Source organism: Haliaeetus leucocephalus, unplaced genomic scaffold (assembly GCF_000737465.1).
Source record: "Haliaeetus leucocephalus isolate CR32 unplaced genomic scaffold, Haliaeetus_leucocephalus-4.0 Scaffold340, whole genome shotgun sequence".
Taxonomy (NCBI): Eukaryota; Metazoa; Chordata; class Aves; order Accipitriformes; family Accipitridae; genus Haliaeetus; species Haliaeetus leucocephalus.
The window spans coordinates 9,755,252-9,775,551 of NW_010972776.1; the positions used below are offsets into that span (position 1 = coordinate 9,755,252).

Here is a 20,300-nt window from a genome sequence, read left to right on the forward strand (position 1 = left end):
AAAAAAGCAGGGTGAGTCAGGTGACTTTTAATTTGGCTTAGTGCTTAAACTCAGCTAAACCTATTTCTTTTATTATTATTGTAACTAGGTCCAGCAGCTGAAATGGCACCATGCTTCTCACCATGTCAGGGTCACGCTCTGCTCCCACATGCACGCCTGCAAGTTGTACTGAGCTCAGGTCTGCTGGTTTTGCTGGGATGCTTGCCTGCAGAAGAGCTGCCTGCACAGCAACCAAACCGCTCCCCAAACCCCTGTCCCTGTTTATGTTGTAATCCCTACCAGCTGAACACCGATGCAAATAATTTGTATAGCTAGCGTGTAATTGTGTCATCACCTGCACTGGAACCACCCGGTGCGAGACTGCCAGACGATGCAATTCCTCTTTAAACCTGTCTTCATTTCCAGTCTAACGTTAGGGCTGTTCACTGTCACTCCTCCTGCCAGTGTTCATGCACAGAAGCTCTCCCCTCCTCTCAGTCTCATCCAGTTCTGCAGACAAGTTATTAATGCTGATGAACGCCAGGGTGTCTGTGGAGCTGCTTTCAGTGAATAATGTTTGTGATGTTGCATTGCCCTAAGTACAGCTCTCGGTGGGAATGTTAGCAAGATGAGGAGGCACCATGGCAGGATGTTCTTGGGTAGGACTGGGGCAAACCGGAGAGGAAAATGTCACCTTCTGCTATCAAAACAAAATGCTGGTCAGAGAAGTCTTATCCTGCAGTTGGAAGCTAATGGGCAAAACCCACCTAAACACAAAATAAAAAATGCAATAATTTCCATTTTCCCAGAGATTACTTATGAGTAATAAGTTTCAGCACAGTGATGTCAGACTATTTAGCTGACGTTTGGCAAGAAAATTTGATGAAAATGCAAATGTATCATTGTTTATTATATTCAATAAATAGAACGGTTCTGGGGCAGATGTTTTTAGAAGGACAGGATATGGCAAGTCAACCATAACTGTTGAGATATGCTCAAGATATAATGTGACTTATGAGGTCAGTGAAGAATGATAGTCATTGTTAAAGGTTTAAAGGAAGGACCAAGTGTGCCTGAACTAGCCCTAACAGACGTGTATCTGAGTCATCCCTGGCTTTTCCAGCCTGCTCCAGTATTTCTTCTGCCTCACAGTTTAAGGGTCTTTTCTAGGACCTGAGTCAGGTCTTCCCTGCAATTTCCAGCAATTTCTCTGTTTTCCCCATAGCTTGGGAACACAGCCGATCCGTCCTCCTGGAATGGCCCTGCATGTATCAGGAGGCTATTGTTGTTCCCTCTTTCTTCTCTTTTTAAGCCAAACAAACTCGGTTCTTTCAGGCTTTGTTTTTTCAAAATACCTGTTTGGGGGCATAGTTTATAAAAAATTTAAAGCAGTTGTTAGTACATAAGCCGGGACCGCCGCTGAGAGTGAGACCATTCCTTTTGGTGTGGCAGCAGGAATGTTGTAGATATACCCTATTCTGGAAATAAATTTCCCTGTTTTGCAGTATTGGTGCTATGCCTTGGATTTATTAACCAGCTGATGATATTCGTGTTGTGTGCTTAGTGCCGTTCAGAAAGACTTTGGCTGTGCCTGAGCCTGCTCCCACCGACGGCAGGCAAGCAGCCGTGTTGCTTGCTGGCCCTGCAGTTGGGAGGGTTATGGCTGGGTGAGAAGTGAACATGGATGTTCTCCTGGCAGCTCCAGCTGAGGAAGAGGAGGTCTAACATAAATGTATGAAAAGCCACCACAGACCAAAGTCCACCTAGGTGAGTCCCTGTCTCTGGCAGCTGCCAGTAGCAAATATTTTGGGTGTGGAAAACAGGGTGAGTGCTTCTCCTTCTCAGCAATGAGCTGGGTGTGGGTTCATGCCTTTTGGACTATGGTGTCTAAAATCCCCTGGCAGATCTCTGTTCCATGACTTTATCTACCTGTCTTCTTTTCCTTTCCTCTAAACAGAATTTGAAGATAAGCATGACAAAACACACGATACAGCAGCATGCAGAGCCATGGCCACAGTAATGCAAGGAGAGCATGTTATGTTTCTTCTCTGCCAGAGTTTGCTCTCTCAGAGCCTTCTCCTCTATCAGGAGTCACCTGGGGAGGGACTGGGGAGGTTTGGGGTGCTTCTTCACCCATCCCCACGGCCCAAAGTGAGCCCTTTTGGAGGACGGCAGCTGAACTTGCTTGCTGCCCAGGGTGGTGGCTCACCATTTTGAGAGGCTCTGCGGAGCGTAGCCGCAGTGACTCAGCTCTCCACCAGCCGTCCTGCAGGCTGCCCCCACTTCTGGGGCCAACAGGGGAACAAAGGAGCAAACCCTAAAGACCAGTGTGAAAGTTTACCTTGGAAAAGGGGCTACTGGGTTTGGCAGGAAGGAGACTTCTTGCTTCTTGCTCTGCTCAGTCCATCCTGGCAAACAGCAGGGTATTTGAAAGGCTGAAGAAGACCCTGATTCAATGCAATACCATCCAGCCTAATAGGAGTTCAGATGCACTCAGTGGACTGGAGTCCTTCCCGGGAGAGCTGGTGCAATGCAGGATGGTGGCAGCAGGGTCCAGAGTATTAAAAATGAAGGGATGAGCTGGCTGAGCAAACAACCCTACAGCAGTACTCGCTCCAACACGCTGCTGCTCAAACTCCTGCCGTGCTCTGGTGCTGCTGCTCGGGGTCACCTCCCTGCTTGCTGGTATGGCTGTGCTTGCCCTTCACCTCTTCCATGCTTTCCGCACCATTGTCATGTTATTCCTTGCCCTTGCAGATAAGGAGGATGTACGTGCCCAGCTGGAGGTCAGCACTGACTGAGGCTGGGAGCCAGGATTGCTCCTCCTGGCACGCTGGTGCTCCCCATGCATGCTGCTTCAGCCAGCCCCAAAGTCACCTCCAGAAGAAAGAAGGAGATGGGTGGGAGTAAAATGGGTCTCTCGTCTGCTGAAGTGGTGGATCTTCTCTGCTCTCAGCAATAATTCTCACGTCCCAAGTGGGCTTTGCTTGTCCCACATTTCTTCTGGCTGTCCCTTACTCTCTTACCCCCCAAAAGTCCTCATTTACCTTGTTTGCCTCTGCAGGCTCCGCGCTGTCTGCATGAATGCCTCTATAGAGTGGCTAGAAGCCCTGAAAAACCCAACACAGTCCCCTTCCTTCATGCCACGGTAGTGAAATAAGCCCTTTTCTTCTACCCACAACCTGGCTGGCTGGTGCTCAGCTTCTAATAGCATCCATGGAACGCAGAGTTGGTGCCCCTGGCATGCCAGGAAAGCCTGTAGCAGGGAGGCTTGGCTTTTTCTGGGGTTTGGGGGCTCCTCCATCTCACCCCCATGCATCCTTCCTGCTGGTCCAACGCTCCTGCCGTGCTCCCAGTGCCACTGTGGCAGAGCCGTGCCTGCGACGTGTGAGCCCCTCACAGGAGTGCTGCTCTTCTCCGCAATGCCCATCAACGTTTGACGGCACAAACGTTTAAAACTGCAGAGGGAAAGTGCACTCAGCCCCCCCAGACGGTTTGTACGTGACACCGCCCTTCTCCCGTGACACAAAGAGCTCAGACCCCGGGGCCAAGGGCAGCACTGGAAATTTGGTCCTTGGACACAGTGCCTGCACGCTCAGTACAGCAAGCCCCTCCTGGCCACTGGCGGACGATGAGCTCAGATTGTGGAGCAGATTTACATGGAAAAGCAGACTGGCTTTAACTTTTAGGATTCTTTTTTGTCCTGGTTAGGAGAAGACTAGTAAGTTTTTCTGTAGCTAAAAAGCTCTACGTTTGTCTTCTCTGCGCCCCAGATGACAAGCTATGTGTATGCCCTGACAGGCTCTGTCCTGACATCCCCAGGAATATTTGGCAAGTGTAAGAGGGACCACAGCAAACTGCCTGGAGTGACTTACGGTGGATGTTTCAGTGGAAACTGGGAAGGAAGCAATGAGCAAAATCTCTGCAGCACTTAATGTGGCTGAGATGTGCTTCTATCGCTTTGGGTCCCACAGGATCATGTGTGGTTGTGACTTTTTCCAGCTGCAGCAGCGGTTAACAATCTCCTATGACAGTCCAGCACCTGCCTTTTGGCACTACCCAGTGCATTTATTTCTGCAAGCGGGGGCTCCCGCCCAAACGCTGCCTTCATCCAAATGCTTAGTGAGGGGGTCTCTGCTGGACGAGATCGGCCAGAGAGGTCAGGCGGCTCATCGTGTCCCTGCAGTAGCTGGGGCAGAGAAGCAGCGTGAGTGCAAGCCCCAGGCACCCACCACGCCGTGGGGAGGCTGCGCCCGGCAGCCTGGGCTGAGCCCCAGGGGTTTGGACATGGGCACCTGGCTCTAGCACTCAGAGGATGAGCTAGTGCGTGGGGACATGGGCTTTGCAGGTGTGAAACGGGAACCAGCTTGTCCCAAAGCCTTGTGAGACGTCACTAAGCTGCCAAACCAGGGTGCCAGCCAGGAATTAGCAGGTCCTCCTCTGTCTCCCCAGGAAGGACTCCCACCTGGTTTCAAGTTTAGTCGGAAACATTTCCCAGTCTCCAGAGAAGTACATCAGCCCATCTGCCCGGCCGGATATCTGCTCAGTGGATAGGACTTTATCTGCCTTGTTGTGGAGCGGGCACAGCTGCCAGCCAGGTGGTCTTTTAGTGCACCTTAACCAGACCAGAGAAAAGGCGATGCTTGTTGCTCGGTGACTTTGGCAGGAGAGCCGCTCAGCTCCTCTTCCCTGACCCCACGGTACGAAGCGTGGGCTCGCTTTGCACTCACATTGCTCACCACCAGCTGTAAAAACTCTGTGTTTAGCTCAGCCCTATTAGTGCCACTCTTGCAGAGCTGCTGCAGAGCCTTTCCCCCTATTAATAGACCCATAATTCACAGGAGGAAAATATCCTTTGATGCAGTGGTGATATTTAAACCAGGGGAGGTATCAGTATTATTTTTTTAACTTGTTTTTAGGCATTCCGTTCCTTTGCTCCAGCCTCTGCTCCACATCTGTGACTGCAGCCTTCTCCATCCAACTGAGAGGGAAATTATGTGTGCAAGAGGAGTCAGGGCTCCCTTCCCGGCACACCGCTCACATTGCTAGCACTCCTGCGCCTGCCGCACGCTCAGCCACATGCTCGAGGATGCTGCACCTGAAAGTCCAGTTTCTGGATGACTCCCAGAAGATCTTTGTAGTTGATGTAAGTGGGTATCATATTCTTACTGGGGGTTTTGTGCTAATTATTGAAGTCATTGCTGCTCTGAAGGATTGCATGGTCTCTGATAGCTCCTGTTTTTTCAGCTTTAAAAAAAAATAAATAAAAAAACAAGGCAAAAAAACTCAAATCCGAAACAAGAGATTATAGCGCTGATTGCTAAGTATCTTTCAGCACCAACACACTTCCACTCTCCCCTCTTATTGGCATTATTTATAAAGAAGGAGGAATGGCTTTTACTTATCTGGTGTCATCTTTTGGAAATCAGCTAATACGAAGTGATGTTCTTGACAAGTGTCGAGTTCTTTTCTCATTTGTCGCGCTGCCAGTATAAGCATTCAACAAGGAAGAAAAATCTGGGAAGAGAATAAAAATAGGATATTTAACCAAATTATGCCTAGTGCGAAACATCTGCATGCATCTCTTCCTGGGCATTCGGCTGAAAAAGAAAACCGGGTGTTTTGAGAGTAGCTGAGGAAAAAAACTCACTGTATCTTATCTTCTGCATGAGAGTGTCCCACAATACACTGTCATTAATAACTAACTCACATATTTAATAAATGCTAGTTCTGAATAGTGACTGCTGAAATAGATTTTAAATGCTAAGGATTAATATCTGTGTTGTTAGACATATATATGTATATACATAACTGAAACTAAATGTAAATTATATCTTAACTATGTGTTAGAAACATCTTTTTACAAGTGTGGTTGAGCATTTACTGTTTTTTTAGGATTGGAAAATCATAGTAGCTAATTGAATTAGATAACTCAAGTAGATCTGTTCTAGCACTTAACCTGCATCTCCTCTGGTATGAGACTGTTTCATATAAATTGGGTTTTTTCAAGTTCTGTTACATTACTCAGACAGTTCCGTCCTCTGGTTTTATAGCATAGGCTGAGAACTGCTCAGTCTCGGATGTACTGCTTGGTTTCTTTGCTATAGCAATTTATTTTGCACAGAAGAGGACTGTAAAGTAATTCCATCACCTGGCACAGTATGGGAGTTGTTTGATTTAGTTTAATTAATGTATCTTAGACCTAGAGTCAGCTTAAAAATGAGACTAGTCATTTAAAAATCCTCTTTTTTTTTCATATTGATTGGATCAGGGCATAGTGAGAGACAATTTGAGAGATGCTGCTGGTACAATATTGCTGCACTTTTTTCCATCTCTGCTTTCTTACTTGCCCAAAACACTTACAGCACTACAGCTCTGCACAACATGTTATTGCAGCAAATAGCTTCCATTAGAGGAACTCCTGGTCATTTCCTTTTTTAGCATGGAACGGTATTGGAAACCCCTTTTAGGCATTTCTTGCATTTGATGCTGTATGGGTACGATAAATGAGTAGTTGAATTAGTCACTTCTCCATTACAAAAGGACCGCTTTGGGCTAAGTTTTGAGCAGATATTTCAAGCAACTCTTCCTAAGCCCCTTCTGACTTTGGAAAGCTCTTTTCAATGTGCGGTACTTCAGTATAATGGGAGGGAAAAGGACAAAAGAGAGAAAACACGGTGGGCCTGATTCCCCCTCCACCTCGTGCTCGGCGTATGCATCTGCACCTGCCTCACGTGGGTGCCGCAGCTGCCGGCACGTGCAGCGAGGTCCCATTTCGGACCCAGCTTTGCACGGGAATGAGTTCCTCTCCCGGCGCTGAGCACTGGCCTGGGAAGGCTTCTGCCTCTGTCCGCACCCTCGCTGACGGCCGGGACCTGGCACCCTCCCTGCGGCCACCGAGCTCCCGGGATTTCCTTTGGGTGGTTCCCGGGATGGCACTGACAAGCCAAGCCTGAGCCCCCAGAGTAGGAGAAGGCAGGGGCCTGGCACATCCCCGAATGTCCCCTGTTGTCCCCTCCCTGCTGAACACCCCAGGCTTGAGCCATGGCCCAGACGGGACCTTGCTGGGATGCTGCGAGCCCTGCGCCTCGCACTGGGAGGACACTGGGATCCCCTGCCCCAGCCCCAGGCTCAGGGACAGTCACAGGTCAGCCTGTAATGGGTTTCTTGCACTGAGAGGAGATATTGCAAAGCTGTCTCCCTTCTTCCTCCCCCCCCACCCCAGTTAGCTAGAGCTGTGACCTGGCATGTGCTTTCACTGATAAAAAGTCACTCTTCTCTCTAGAAAGGGTTTAAACAAAGCAGCCCTGAGCCCAGGCAGCCTCAGGAGCCCTCCCAGAGCAGCACAGAAAGGACGAACCACTTTGCAGCCTGGGCAGACAAAGCCTGGGCATCTCTGCTAGTGGAATTTGCTACAGGGCAAGATTCAGCGGGAAGGAAAAAAAAGAAAGAAAAGGCAAACCAAACAAGCCCAGAAAAACTAATTGCTGGGGCTGAGTGAAGGACAAAGTCTCCCGTGGTCTCGTGTCCTTTATGATGAGTAAAGGTGGGAATTCATTGACAGGACGTGGCTATACGCGAGCTGGTCCAGCAAGGGCACTGGGAGCATCAGGGCTAGTGGCTTTTGGTGCATGGTATTGCAGGCCAGCTGTGGCCATGCAGAAGACAGCAGCATGCCTGGCATGGGAGGTATCTCCCAAGGTGGTGGAGAAAGATCACACCAAATCCCACGAGCTGTCGCTCCCCCCTAAACCACAGACCTGGGTGCAACAGCCAGTTCCTACAGGGAACGCTGCAGAAATGTGGGCTCGCTGTTGGACCGCAAGTGCTGCCACAGTGTCCTTTGGGGATCAGTGTGCATGTCCCCGTGTGTCGCATGCATTGCTGTCTGCCTCTGGATGTGCCTCTTGCTTTCTTACTCTGCTTACAGTCCCAGCTGCTTTCAGCAAGGAGAGGAGGGGTGAGCACAGCCTCTCCTTTCAACTGTCTTCTACACAGGGATTTCAGCCTGCGGGTGCTATCCTGGCCCTGCAACGCCATCGAAGGCACATTTAGGGTCGGATGTGGGGCGGGCAGCCAGCCCCACACATCATGCTCCTGCTAGGCACTGGGCTCCTCCAGCACAGCACCCGCTGCTCTCACCTGATGCCTTGCAGGGCTGATGCTGCCCCAGCACGACCATACCCCAGCACTTGTGGCAGCACGGGTCGGGGCCTTGGGACACCACAAACCCAGGATGGGACACCTGCAAGCAGCACTCTGCAAGAGGAAAGGCTCTGCTGTTGAACCATCCCGGCATCACAGGGCTGCGTCTCCCCAGCGAGCAGGCTTTGCTGGGAACGGGGCTGCTCGTCTCCCGCGGTGCCTGCCTTGGGCAGTGCTGGGCTTGGAGGGGAGCGGGTCACTCCCAGCAGACATGTGGTGGGTAATAACCCAGTAAGAAATGCTTGTCTTTCCTGGCTGCCTGACAAAGGCCAAGGCCTTTCATGCTAGAAAATTCTAGCTTGGAAATAAACATTTATAATTGTTTTAATTACCCCTGTGATCTAGTAATTTTGAGGAGAACCAGGAGTGCTGCAGAGCGAATGCTGTTATTACGCTATCACTTTTCAGCAGCCTTTCAGCACAGAGCCAGCAATTTCATCCCAGAAGAAGCCGTGAAAGGTGGTTATTAGCAAGCATCACCGCCAGCAGCCGGGGTCCCTCCCGTCCCTGCCGGGAGCAGCCGCTGTTATGGGGAGCTGCAGCCTGCCTTCACTTCCATCACCTGGAATGCCATAATTTAGCAGCTGTCTAACCCAGCCTCTCTGCTCCAGCTTGCTTTTACACTAACCCACGCTCATTTTTGGCCTGCTTTTCATGAGTTGATAAAGGGTTTGCAGGGTTTTTGCTGGGGTGGGTCACCGCCAGGTTCATTTCTGGTGCTTTCTGGAGCATTTTCCAAAGTCAGGGGCCTCCCGGGTTGTTCCCCAGCTGTGTCACACAGCACAGCAACAAGTCAAGCAAAACACCCTCCAAGAGTTTCTGTTTACTGCGAATAGCTACAGCCTGGCCTCCCTTATCAGGATGTAGTACCACTTATTAATATTGCTAAGGTGCACAGATGACCCAGGGCCCAAGGAGCAGGATCTCCGCAGGGTCCTGTTGCTGTTAATTACCATTAACCATGACAGCAGCTCACCCCCAGCAACCCAGTCACCAGCTGTCGGGGCACACGGGCTCGCTGCGCAGGTTTGAGGTGTGCTCCCATTTGCTCTTAATTGAGCATGTTTGCCATGGCCCTCCCTGGGTCAGGCAGATGCTCATCCTGGGGATTGCTCGTTGGTTTGCCAGGGATAGGGCTGCCCGGACAGTGATGGTTGCAAAAGGTGAGCCAAAAGCAAGATTTCTTTCCTTTTCCTTTCCTTTCCTTTCTGGTTTACATTCCTTAATAAGGGAGGAGAAGTGATGAGGAGGAATCTGATTTCCAAGAGCAGAGGTAAGGGGCACACAGTGTGCAGTCATCCTGTCCCACATGCCAAAACCAGCAGCATTAACTGAGTAAGGTTTGGGGAATCAGGAATCAGGAAAATGCCACAGCTCCCCTTGGGGTGAAGGCAGGGAGCTAAAACTTCTCCCCCATCTCACTGAGATCCAGTCACCACTGCCTAATCCGCTGCTTCCATGGTGTGTTTGTCTGCTAGCAAAAATCCTGTGGAAAAGGGCTGTTCAACCTCACCTGCAGCCACCTCAACCTCGTGGAGAAGGAGTACTTCGGGCTGGAGTTTCGCAGCCAGGCTGGGAACCACGTGAGTGTGGGTCGCGGCATGGGGCCCCGGTGCTGCACCGTGCCGCAATCGCCCGCCTGGCTGGGGCCTTGCTAGCACCTCCCTGAAATATCAGGCGGAAAATTTCAACAGAAAGGTTTGCCACGATGCCAAAAACCCCTTGAAAATGGGAGTTACAAGGGGAGCCGCAAGCTGGTTGGCAAAGCCCTGGTGATAGCCACAGCTCATGGGGTTTATCCGTAGCCATCTGTGTGGGGCTGCCCAGCGGGATGGCTTGCTGCAGCAGCCGAGCTGGCCAACATTTTTGTGTTGCATTCTAGCATGATGCTGCTGCTTTTGTTCCCCGTCTGCTGTGCTGTTTATTCACCCAATTCTTCATTGCCTTATTTCAGGTCTGGTTGGAACCACTAAAACCCATAACAAAGCAAGTCAAAAGTAAGTATTTCAAGAGTAAAATTCTTCTAAATCACTGCCAGTGACAATACTAGCACAGACACGTTAGTCCGGTTATTGCTTGGGGACGGGGGCTCTGGTTTCTAGCATTTACCTGAGCTCATTTTATAGCATGAGGCTAGGCAGGATTGTTTGCAAAGGCACCACAGTCTGTATAAAATCCTGTAGAAATACTGCTGCCTTTGCAATCTGGTATCTGCACCATTTTAGGCTTGAGCTGTTAATAACCTGACAGCTTGGCAGAGGAGCAAGGGCGGCTGCGTGCATGCTTGCGCGGCGCATTGCTGTGCTGGCAGAGCGGCAGGCATCGCTCCCTGCGTGCCCTCCTTTCCCCTTTGCAGCTCTCAGCAGCCCAGAAGCCTGCGCGGCACGAGCGCTGTGTGAAGCAGGGTTAGCCATGGGTCTCGCAGGCTCTGCCGCTCCTCTCCGACCCCCGCCAAGCCGCTGCAGGGAGATGCTGCGGAGCCTGACCTGAATTCGGGCTCGGCATCCCCTGCCGCGGCCGCAACTGATGTTAACACAGTGCCCCTTTCAGCCTGTTTCCACCCCCTTAATGAACCAAACGATATTTTCCCCAAATACAGGACGACTAGGAGGTGGTCGAAAGCATGAGGCCATGACCCCAGTATTTGCCATGGGGAGGCTGCAGTACAGTGTTTGCATGAATTTCCCTGTAAGGGGAAAGCCTGATAAAGAGCCTCCCCTTTATGGGTGCACCAAAAGTGGGATTATTTCAGGCACCAATTTCTTCTTCCCTGTCGCTTCTGGCCTGTCCCTCCAGGAGCACCTGAGCCGTCCCATGGTGTCCTGGGATAGTCGGTGCCTACAAAATGGCGTCCCTCCCTCCATGCTCTTTGCCATGAGCTTGGCTGCTCCTCACACTCATCCCATGAAAAAGCTTTGCCCAAACAGCCTCCTATGGAGCTGTTACACCCCAAGTACTCGGAGGGCTTGGTTTAAAGTACAGCCCTGCTGATGACAATTACACTGGGACTCTGGTCACGCTCCAGACAAGCACCCTTGGCACCACTCCGCAGAACCCCTCCTCCTGACAGGGGTCTTTGCAATTTAAAGAATTGCTGGGGCATTTTCTCTTTCATATTATTTAGGTGTCCAACTCCCTGACTGCCTCCATTGGTAACACTGGGAGTCTGGGCAGGCTGGTTTTTGGGGGCAGGCTGAAGTCTCTGATGTTCAGGGATTCCAGCCCTGATTTGTAAGGGTTCAGAGTGATTTACTCTGTAAGGAGACAGCATGTGTGAAGAGAGTTGTAAATGTTCTCAATAGACACATGAAAGAAAACTTATGAAGATGTTGTGTTTTAAGATCCTAAGGAGGTTCTTTTCAAATTTATGGTGAAATTTTTCCCAGTGGACCCCGGCCATCTGAGAGAAGAGCTGACCAGGTACAGTACTTGTTCTATTATTTTCTTACTGCACATGCCTGTATTTTTGCAATTGTGAAGCATGCATTTAATTCCTTATCTTCATCTACCCGAGTCTGTCTGCGAGCTGTGGTTATCCTAAGTATTGAAAGAGCTCTGTACTTTACAAAACAAAAACTGAGCGAGTATCTTTTTTTGATCCTCTGTTTTTAAACAAAATCCACTGGAAGGATCAGCCGTCTTAAAAGGCTGCAATTTGTTTACTGCCAAACACTTTAGCAGTTGGGCACAGAGTCTGACTTTGCTCAGTCTAGCTCCTGCCTCAAGCTGTGTTCTGAAAGAAGAACTTTAATTTTATTTTTAAAAGTGACATTGTTAGCTCTTATGTTTTAGAGAAAGCATTGCGAACAGGATCTAAGAATAAACCTAAGACAGTGCTTCCGCAGAACATTAGCCCTGAGAGATGCAATTGCCCTCCAAAGCACAAAGGAATGTTAACTCTGAAACATACTAATGGGCATTTCAGTGGCAGGGGTGTACTGGTCGTGGTGGTGCCCAGCTGCAGTCTTCTGCAGGGGCTGCCTGCTCCTCCCGTGACCCTGCAGGCCTGCATTCCTTGAGTTGAAACGCGGGCGAGCGCAGGGAGAGGTGCGGGGACAGCCAGGCCCCTGCAGCAGAGCCCTCACGGCTCAGCCTGGCGCCCGGCTCTCTGCTGAGCCTGGCTCCCCCCAGGGCATGCTCCTGTCCCCCTCCGCAGGTACCTCTTCACCCTCCAGATCAAGAAGGACCTGGCGCTGGGGCGGCTGCCCTGCAGCGACAAGAGCGCGGCGCTGCTCGTCTCCCACCTGCTGCAGTGTAAGGGCAAGCGAGTGCCCGCAGGGATGGTGCCCCTTCCCCGGGGACAGGGTGCTCAACGGGGCTTCGGCTGTATAGCCAGGGGCTTCCCCTGTAGTGACCCCTCGCAGCCTAACCTGCGCTCTCCCCTTGCTCCCCGCAGCTGAGCTGGGCGACTTCCACGAGGAGACGGACCAGCAGCACCTGGCGACCCACAGGTACCTGCCCAACCAGGAGTACCTGGACAACAAGATCATGCACTACCACCGGAGACACAGGTAAGGGCTGCTCCGCACCGTGGCTGCCCACCCAAAGCACCCGACGGGCGCCCGTCGACGGGGCCGTTCCCATTAGCAGGCAGGGCCGGCATTGGGGCGGGTGTGATGCCAGCGTGTGCACTTCCAAAATGGCATTTTTTTTCAGCCCATTTCAGCAGCTGCCTTCTCACTCTTGTCGCTTCCCAACACCTTTGTGTCTCCAGTGGGAAGATGCCGGCCGAGTCGGATGTTCAGCTGCTGGACGTGGCCAGGAAGCTGGAGATGTACGGGATTCGCCCGCACCCCGCCAGCGATGGCGAGGGGACACAGATCAACCTGGCCGTGACACACATGGGGGTGCTGGTCCTGCGGGTGAGCCCGGGGCTCGGGGCGGGCTGCCAGCGCCCAGGAGGGGTGGCCTTTCCCCAGGGACATCACCTCCAGTTGCGAGGGACCCTCCTCCCCCCTGCGTGCTCCAAACCCTCCCAAATCCTACAAGAGGGAGCATGCCCCGGCAGACCTCCGGTGTGGAGGTGATGCTCCGGGGCATGGCTGCAGGGCTCAGCCCCACCGCCTCCATCAGCGCCGGCTGCGTGCCGCCGTGCCTGCCCTGGCTCTGCTGGCTCTTGTCACAGCGAGCGCGGCCATGTAAGCACTACAGGTTACACGGCTGCGTCACATGTGTTCACCGTATAATCTTCCAGTGAAAATAGCCACCTCACGTCTGTGCAATTACATAACACTGTAATCACGGCATAGCTGCAGAATAAATACAGACTTCCTCGCAGCCGGCGTGAAGCAGTGCTTGCCTCCCACACTGGCTAATTTCAACCTGAGAACATCTTGCCAAAGCAGAAAAAAAAAAAATCCTAACTGTGGGTCTGCTGCTCGTAATTAGTGCTGCCAGATCCGGTTATTTATTCAGAGCCATAAACACCCCTCACGCATGATTAGAGCGTCTGTGAGCCCATTAAAATCTGGGCTCTCCCAGAAAGCTGAGGGTCTCGGTGCCACACCACGGAGTAACACAATTTTACCTGGTCCTGTTGTGACACCAGTGTTGTGCGGCTGCATCTAAATTGATGCGTAATGATAATGGGTAAGGTATGCTTGCAGGCTGCTTAAGCTGGGTCTAAAGGCATGGGAGTGAGCTGAGCTCTGCTACGCTTCCCAGCAAAGGAGAGGAGGATCTTAATTCTTTTGGGGGGGCTGATTCTGCATTAACTCATGTGATGTTCGAGCTGGGACAGGTTGGACTCCCTGCCTTGACCTCTGTGAGGTTTGTCTTGGGGTCCTGGAGTTTTACAAATAGCTTCAGTAGGCAGAGTTAAGCCCTGAACCTCAATTCCCACTTTTGGGATCAACTGATGGGCAACCACCAAATCCTGGCACCCCTTCCCCAGACCTCGGCAGCAGTGAGAGCCACGTCGGGGTCTTGTGTAGTGTCCTACAAGCTCAGGTCTTGGCCCTTTGTATTTCTGCAATCCTCACTTGCCCCATCTTGCTGTAACCACCATGTCCATCCTTGCAGGGCAATACAAAGATCAACACATTCAACTGGTCCAAAATTCGCAAACTGAGTTTCAAGAGGAAGCATTTTCTCATCAAGCTCCATGCAAACATCTCTGTAAGTACTACGCTGCAGGCAGCTGCGAGGCTCAGGAGCAGGCAGCTGTGGACACAGGATCAGCCGCGCAAAGTCCCCACGTTGAATAAAATCCATTTCTGCTGCTCACGGGTGATTCTCCTTCCCCCCTCCCTCAAGCATGGCACGTGCCACCCTGTGTCCCCAGAGGCCGTAGCCGCCGGCAGACGAGTGTGATCCTTTGTGGGGTCAGGAGGGCGAACGGCAGAGCCTGGCCCCGTGCCCCTGACGCCGGCTCGCTTGTCTCCGGTTGTACAGGCGCTGTGCAAGGACACGCTGGAGTTCACCATGGCGAGCCGGGACGCCTGCAAAGCTTTCTGGAAGACGTGCGTGGAGTACCATGCCTTCTTCAGGCTGTCTGAAGAGCCCAAGTCAAAGCCCAAAGCCCTTCTGTGCAGCAAGGGCTCCAGTTTTCGCTACAGGTAAAGTCCCCGGGGAAAACTGAACACACGAGGCCAGGAAGGGTGTGGGGATGGCTCAGAGCCTCCCTTTCATGTTGGACCTGGCTGGATGCGAGGGGATGATACCCAACAGCTGCTTTTCCTGGAGAGACTGCTGTCTCGGTCTTGCCGCATCCCCTTGCCTCCCCTGGGATGCGGGAATGCCTAGGGCTGGGGCTGCTGAGGCTGCTCACACCTTTCCCCCCCCTTGCTGCAGCGGGAGGACACAGCGGCAGCTGCTGGAGCATGGGAGGAAGGCGAAGATGAAGAGCCTGCCCTTCGAGAGGTACCGGGGGGATGGAGGGGGCAGTGCCCAGTCTGGGGCGGGGGGGGCACGGCACCCTACTGGCCACGCACCCACCCATGCTCTTGGCCTTGCAGGAAGCACTACGCGTCCCGCTATGACGAGAGGCAGTGCCGCTCCTCCCCGGACCTCCTGACGGACGTCTCCAAGCAGGTATTTCCCCTCGGCATCAACGAGAAGTAGTGCCAGGGCTTGGGGGGGGGGGTCTTGCCATCATGGCCCCAGCTGGCAGAGCTCAGCTGGAGGCCAAGCCAGACCCTCGGCTCTGCGGGCTCACTGCTGGCCCTGCTTTGCCCCCCTGCCTGGCCGGGGGTCTGGGCACCCACCCACCCTCTGCCCCTGCTCAGGTGGAGGAGCTGCGCCTGGCCTATGGTGGCCGAGGCCCCTACCATGCCAACGGGGTGCACGCCTCTGAGCCCACGCTGGATAGCCGGCGCCGGAGCTCCGCCGTGGAGGTGACGTTCGCCGCCGAGCTGGAGCGCTCCAAGCCCGAAGCATCCCCCTCCTTCCTGCCCCACTCCAAAAGCTCGTCTGCCTTCCCCCTGCTCTACGCCGAGCTGGAGCTGGAGCGAGCATGGGAAGCCGCCGACCTCTTCAGTGCCAGGAACCCCCTGACCTCCTTTCGGCCCCACCAGTTCGCCGGGAACAGTAAAAGCCCCTCGGTGGGCAACATGCGGGAGGTGAGCACCCGGCCGCTGGTGTACACGGACGTGCCGTGTCCCCCGCCCATGGCCGCCCCGGCCCCGCAGGTCCTCTTCTACCTGGACAGGCCCCCGCAGCCCCCGTGCCACGCACCGGTGCCCGGCGAGGACACAGCCAGCGGCCGCAGCCCCGCGGCCGCAAAACCCCTCAGGCGGAGCCCGAGCGGGACCCGGGCCGGGGAGTTTCATCGCGAGGCTGCGTGCGTGGCAGCGGGCGCAAGTGTGGCCCCAGCGGGGGAGAGCAGGTTGCTGGCGCGCTCCTTCGATTATGGCCTTCAGGAGCAGCCTCCCAAGCGATCTTGGAGCCAGTCGGACATGAAAACCATCCGCTTCCCCTATGGCTCGGAGTTCAGGCCCCTGGGCCCGTGCCCCGCGCTGAGCAGCCGGAAAGCGGGCGTCTTTCGGCACGCGCCAGCCCAGCAAGGGCTGGCACCGGGGCTGCGGCGTTCCGCCGAGCGCTACGTGGGCAGCAGCACTGAGTCCAGCGACTCCGACTCCGACCTCCTGGCTGCCGACTACTGCTCCCTGTACGGCCGGGTGCTGCGGTCGCCCATGGCCCGGGTGCGGCTGTCCTCTGGCAGCCTCCAGCTGGATGAAGAAGATGAGGAGGTGTCCTTTGCAACGGGCGCCGCTGAAGAGAGGACTTCCAGGGTGGCCTCCAGGTATTTCACCTAGGTGCCTGACACTGGCCAGAGGGAGCGGAGGTGGCTGGCACTGACCTGGGGCCGCAGAAGGGTGACGCTCTTGCTTGCAGGGCTGCTAACTGCTTGCGAAACATCGATGGACTTGTGTCGTGCGAGTGCTCTTAGCTATAGAGGGTGTGTTAATGGACAACAAGGCAGCGTTCAGAAGTACCCATCCTCTGCACCACGCTCAGAAGCTGGTGCATCTCTGCCACCACACACGGGGGTCCTGCTCCAGCCAGAGGGGCCAGGGCTCTCCTAAAGCCCTGCAAAGACCCTGTGTCCTGCCTGAGCTGGTGGCTGCTGGCCATGCTTGGAGCTCAGCTGCTGGGGTCTTCACTGGGAGAGGGAGAAACAGAAAAAACTTTTTTTTTTTTTTCACAGCTGCTGGTGTGAAGGGTGTTTGATGCCCATTTGGAGAGAAGCAGGATGGCCAGGGGAGGCTGCTCCTGGAGCTGACCCCCACCATGGACACTGCCAATGCCCCAGCACAAAGCCCATCTCCTGCATCCTGCTTCTCCTCCCTCCAGCGCTGCAGGGAGCACCTGGCCCTTGAGGACAAGATTGCATGTGTGGGGTGCTCCTTGCGATGCTTGGAGCCATGGAGGAAGCATACTGCTCTGTCTTCGCCCTGGCCAGTTCAGAGCATTATCCTTCCCCAGGAAACATCTCAGCAGTTCTTGTATAAATCATTTAGCAGCATCCCACAGTGCGCTCTGGGAAGTGGGTTAATGAATGATATTGCATAGCTCTGCTTTTCTTAGGCCTGTTAGCTGTCTTTTTCTGGCAGCACCTCCACAGTCCTGCTACCTCAGTGCCCTGCTTAAATCTGGGGGTGTGAGGCCTGTAAGGGAGTTCTTTGCTTCCCCAAAAAGCAGCATGGGAAAGAAGATCTCAGGAGGGAGCTAGGGAATGAACAGGCAGCTGGTGTTCACCCTTAGCATTAGACAGTCTGCTGTAACCATGGTGCTTTGAAACTTTCCTGTTTGCTACATGAGTGCAACATCATTTTTACCAGGGCTGTTTCTAGCTATTAAGAAGGAGCAGGAGATAGGACTGCTCACCATCCATGGGGTGGCAGAATTCCTGATTTATCCATTGCTCCCTTGAAGGGAAAAGGTATAAAGATACTTCTTGGAAGTATTTTTATTACAAAAACTTACTATTACCCTAAACCTACAGGAAATCTACTCAGAAAAGTGGAGAATGATGATGCCTCTCTAAGATTTATGGAGAGGATCTTGTTACTTTTCTTTAACAATCCCATAAGTAGCTGTAGGACATGACTGTAAGGAGAGGGACAGCCCAGTAAATCCATAGTTGAGAAACCACTGCAGCCTGCTAGAATAGAGTTCAGAAACAAGGAAGCTGGGATAAAGACAAAAAATGGGTTAAAATGTAAAAAGAACTGGGCTTATGGGTACTGCTCACCCTGTGCGTTGTCCTTTGTTTTAGAAGCCGGACAATAAAAATCCGTTGTTCACAGCAGAGTTTTGGGTTCCTCCTTCTGCCCTGTGAAATCTGCACCCTCAGCCCTGGAGGCAGCCCCAGCCCACCTTCCCCTGCACCTCCCAGGCAGCCCTCGCTGCTCCACAGGGCTGCCAGGCTGGCTTCCCTCTCCCACAGCTGCTTGCTGGCTCTCTCTGTGCCTTCACTGTCTCAGGGACTGGGAAGACTCGCCGAGATCCCTGAATGCTGCTGAAAACAACCACATTCTTGGTTGGTTGCCCAAAGAAAATGCATTACATCAACAAGAGAGGTTTGCTTGTGCTCCTGGTTACCCTGTGCTGAAGAAGCTGTGAACTACAGGGACTCCACATGCTGCTCTGGCACATGTTCTGTTAAAAAAAGGGATAATCTTTCTGGTTATAGATAATTGTTTCTTCCCTTTCCCAAAGCTCTGCACCTTGGAAAGAGCAAGAACCACCACTCAATACAGCATTTAAGTATGGTAGTCTATATGCACAATTTGGGGGGGGGGGGGGAAGGGGATAGCAGTGTTACAAAACCAGACTGCACACACAGCCCTCAGAGTGTTACACCTTAAGCACACAGGCAAATCTACAATCACTGTTAGCTCCTGAAAGCATGTGGAGACACAAGTAAAGGCTGGCCCAAGTCAGCTTTACCTTGAGCAGATCCCAGAACAGACACACAGTCCCACTGAGGGGGGCTGATGTACAGCCACACTGCCCAAATCCCCAGGAGCTGCCAGCTCTGGCATTCAGGACTTTGCTGGGGAAACAGCATCGAGGAGAAACAAGGCCTTGGGAACTATTTTTGGGTTTTTTTCCATTGACTAGACCACACTGGGGCACACACAGCATGTGCACTGTGCCTTAGCACATCCTTACACCATCATCAACAATAGCAGAGGAACAAAGCAGCTCATGAGTAAGTGACAGAAATTAACATGTTTAAGCTAAATTCATTGCATAAACTAGCTCTCCTGGGACTGACTAAAATAAGGGGACAAACCCATTAAGCAGTGGCTCACATGTCAAGGAAGAATTGAAATAAGCCCTAAGTCCTTCCCCATGGTCCCTGCTCATCCTTATTCACCCAGAAGAGGTAAGAACATCTATTTAAGTGATTGAGTTTCACTAGGGAAGAAAACAAGGATGGAGAGAGGACATGGAATGATTTGGTCTGCCAACAGCAAAGGACAGACAGCAGTACCTGAAAAATGCAAACTAACTTTTACAGCCCTTACACAAGCAAGGATTATTAAAGGGGGAGGAGGCACAGCAGCATAACAGCATCAAAACATTAAGCTACTCAGCACATTGGGACTGAAGTAACCGGAGCTCATAGAAAATATATCACTTCTAAAGCTAATCTTGAAATTTAGATGCACGCTGTTCAGCAACTTTTTAAGGTAGAGGTGTATATGTTAGTATATAAAAAGAAGCAAAATGTACACTGAATAAAGAACTTCAGTTTGGAGAAGCACTAAGGTTTCAGTGTACTATTTACCTCATCTCTGTGTTAAGTGTTACTTCATTTATTGGAAAAATGTGAAATAAGACAAGCCAACATACATACCACTAAAACTTTGCAAAGAAAAAAAATAATTTTATTCCAGTGTTAACTCATAAAACAGTGTGATAAAAATCAGACCTTTAACAACTGCTAAACTTTGTGCAAACACATTAAGAACCTATGTACTTTCCTATTCAGCTATAGACATTCGACTGAATGCAAGAACAGGTGTTTACGATACTACATGCTTACTGTACAGAAGCATACTAGAGGAGTCAGAGACCAAGGGTTTTAAGAATGGTTACATTAATAAAGGACTCATCTACCCAAGAACAAATACATTTCTCTATTCTGCGATTCAGACTATTTTGATAAGACTACTTCAATATCAATTCTTCTCAATCTACAGTGGGAAGCATGGCAAACCAAACAAGCAAGAAGATTCCTGCATGAATATTTTGATATATCTTTCCATTAGCTATCTGTCAGCAACAGAATACTGCTGATTAAGTTACACAGTTCATCAATAACTAACACATGGTGGGGAAAAAGACAACTGTTTTCTGGAAACCAGTAATACAGACATCCATTCTTAAGAGTTAAGGTTATAGTTTTAACGATGCACAGAGACTTTAGGCGCAGAAATGCCATATGCAGTACAATTAAAAAAAAACCTTCTTGAATGGACTGTGCTACAAGAGAATGAGGCTGTATTATTCACACATGGATGAGTTTTTCCCCACACTGTCCTATGAGGTAGGTATACATCCCACCCATTTCACAGGAAAAGAAGAGGCACCATAGTTCAGCAACTTATTACAGTCATATCACAAATAGGACAGGTTCCAATTTCCCAAATAATTCATTAACA

The 20,300-nt window shown here is 51.7% G+C and overlaps 1 protein-coding gene across 1 annotated transcript; it reads left to right on the forward strand.

Annotated features, from left to right (window-relative positions):
* Positions 1-5,068: 5,068 nt before the first annotated feature.
* On the forward strand, positions 5,069-16,439 carry FRMD7 (FERM domain containing 7). Its single transcript, XM_010572551.1, has 12 exons — positions 5,069-5,125; positions 9,663-9,767; positions 10,139-10,181; positions 11,571-11,604; positions 12,341-12,438; positions 12,581-12,695; positions 12,899-13,046; positions 14,206-14,301; positions 14,578-14,741; positions 14,977-15,045; positions 15,141-15,216; positions 15,411-16,439. Exons 1-12 carry the CDS (start codon positions 5,069-5,071, stop codon positions 16,437-16,439), a joined length of 2,034 nt encoding a protein of 677 aa, XP_010570853.1.
* Positions 16,440-20,300: the final 3,861 nt, after the last annotated feature.

Excerpts from the sequence above, each read along its gene's own strand:
- FRMD7 (XM_010572551.1), top strand. The coding sequence starts at position 5,069 with ATGCTGCACCTGAAAGTCCAGTTTCTGGATGACTCCCAGAAGATCTTT. Across the intron at positions 9,768-10,138 it reads GCAGCCAGGCTGGGAACCAC|GTCTGGTTGGAACCACTAAA; the intron begins GTGAGTGTGGGT and ends GCCTTATTTCAG. Across the intron at positions 14,742-14,976 it reads GGCTCCAGTTTTCGCTACAG|CGGGAGGACACAGCGGCAGC; the intron begins GTAAAGTCCCCG and ends CCCTTGCTGCAG.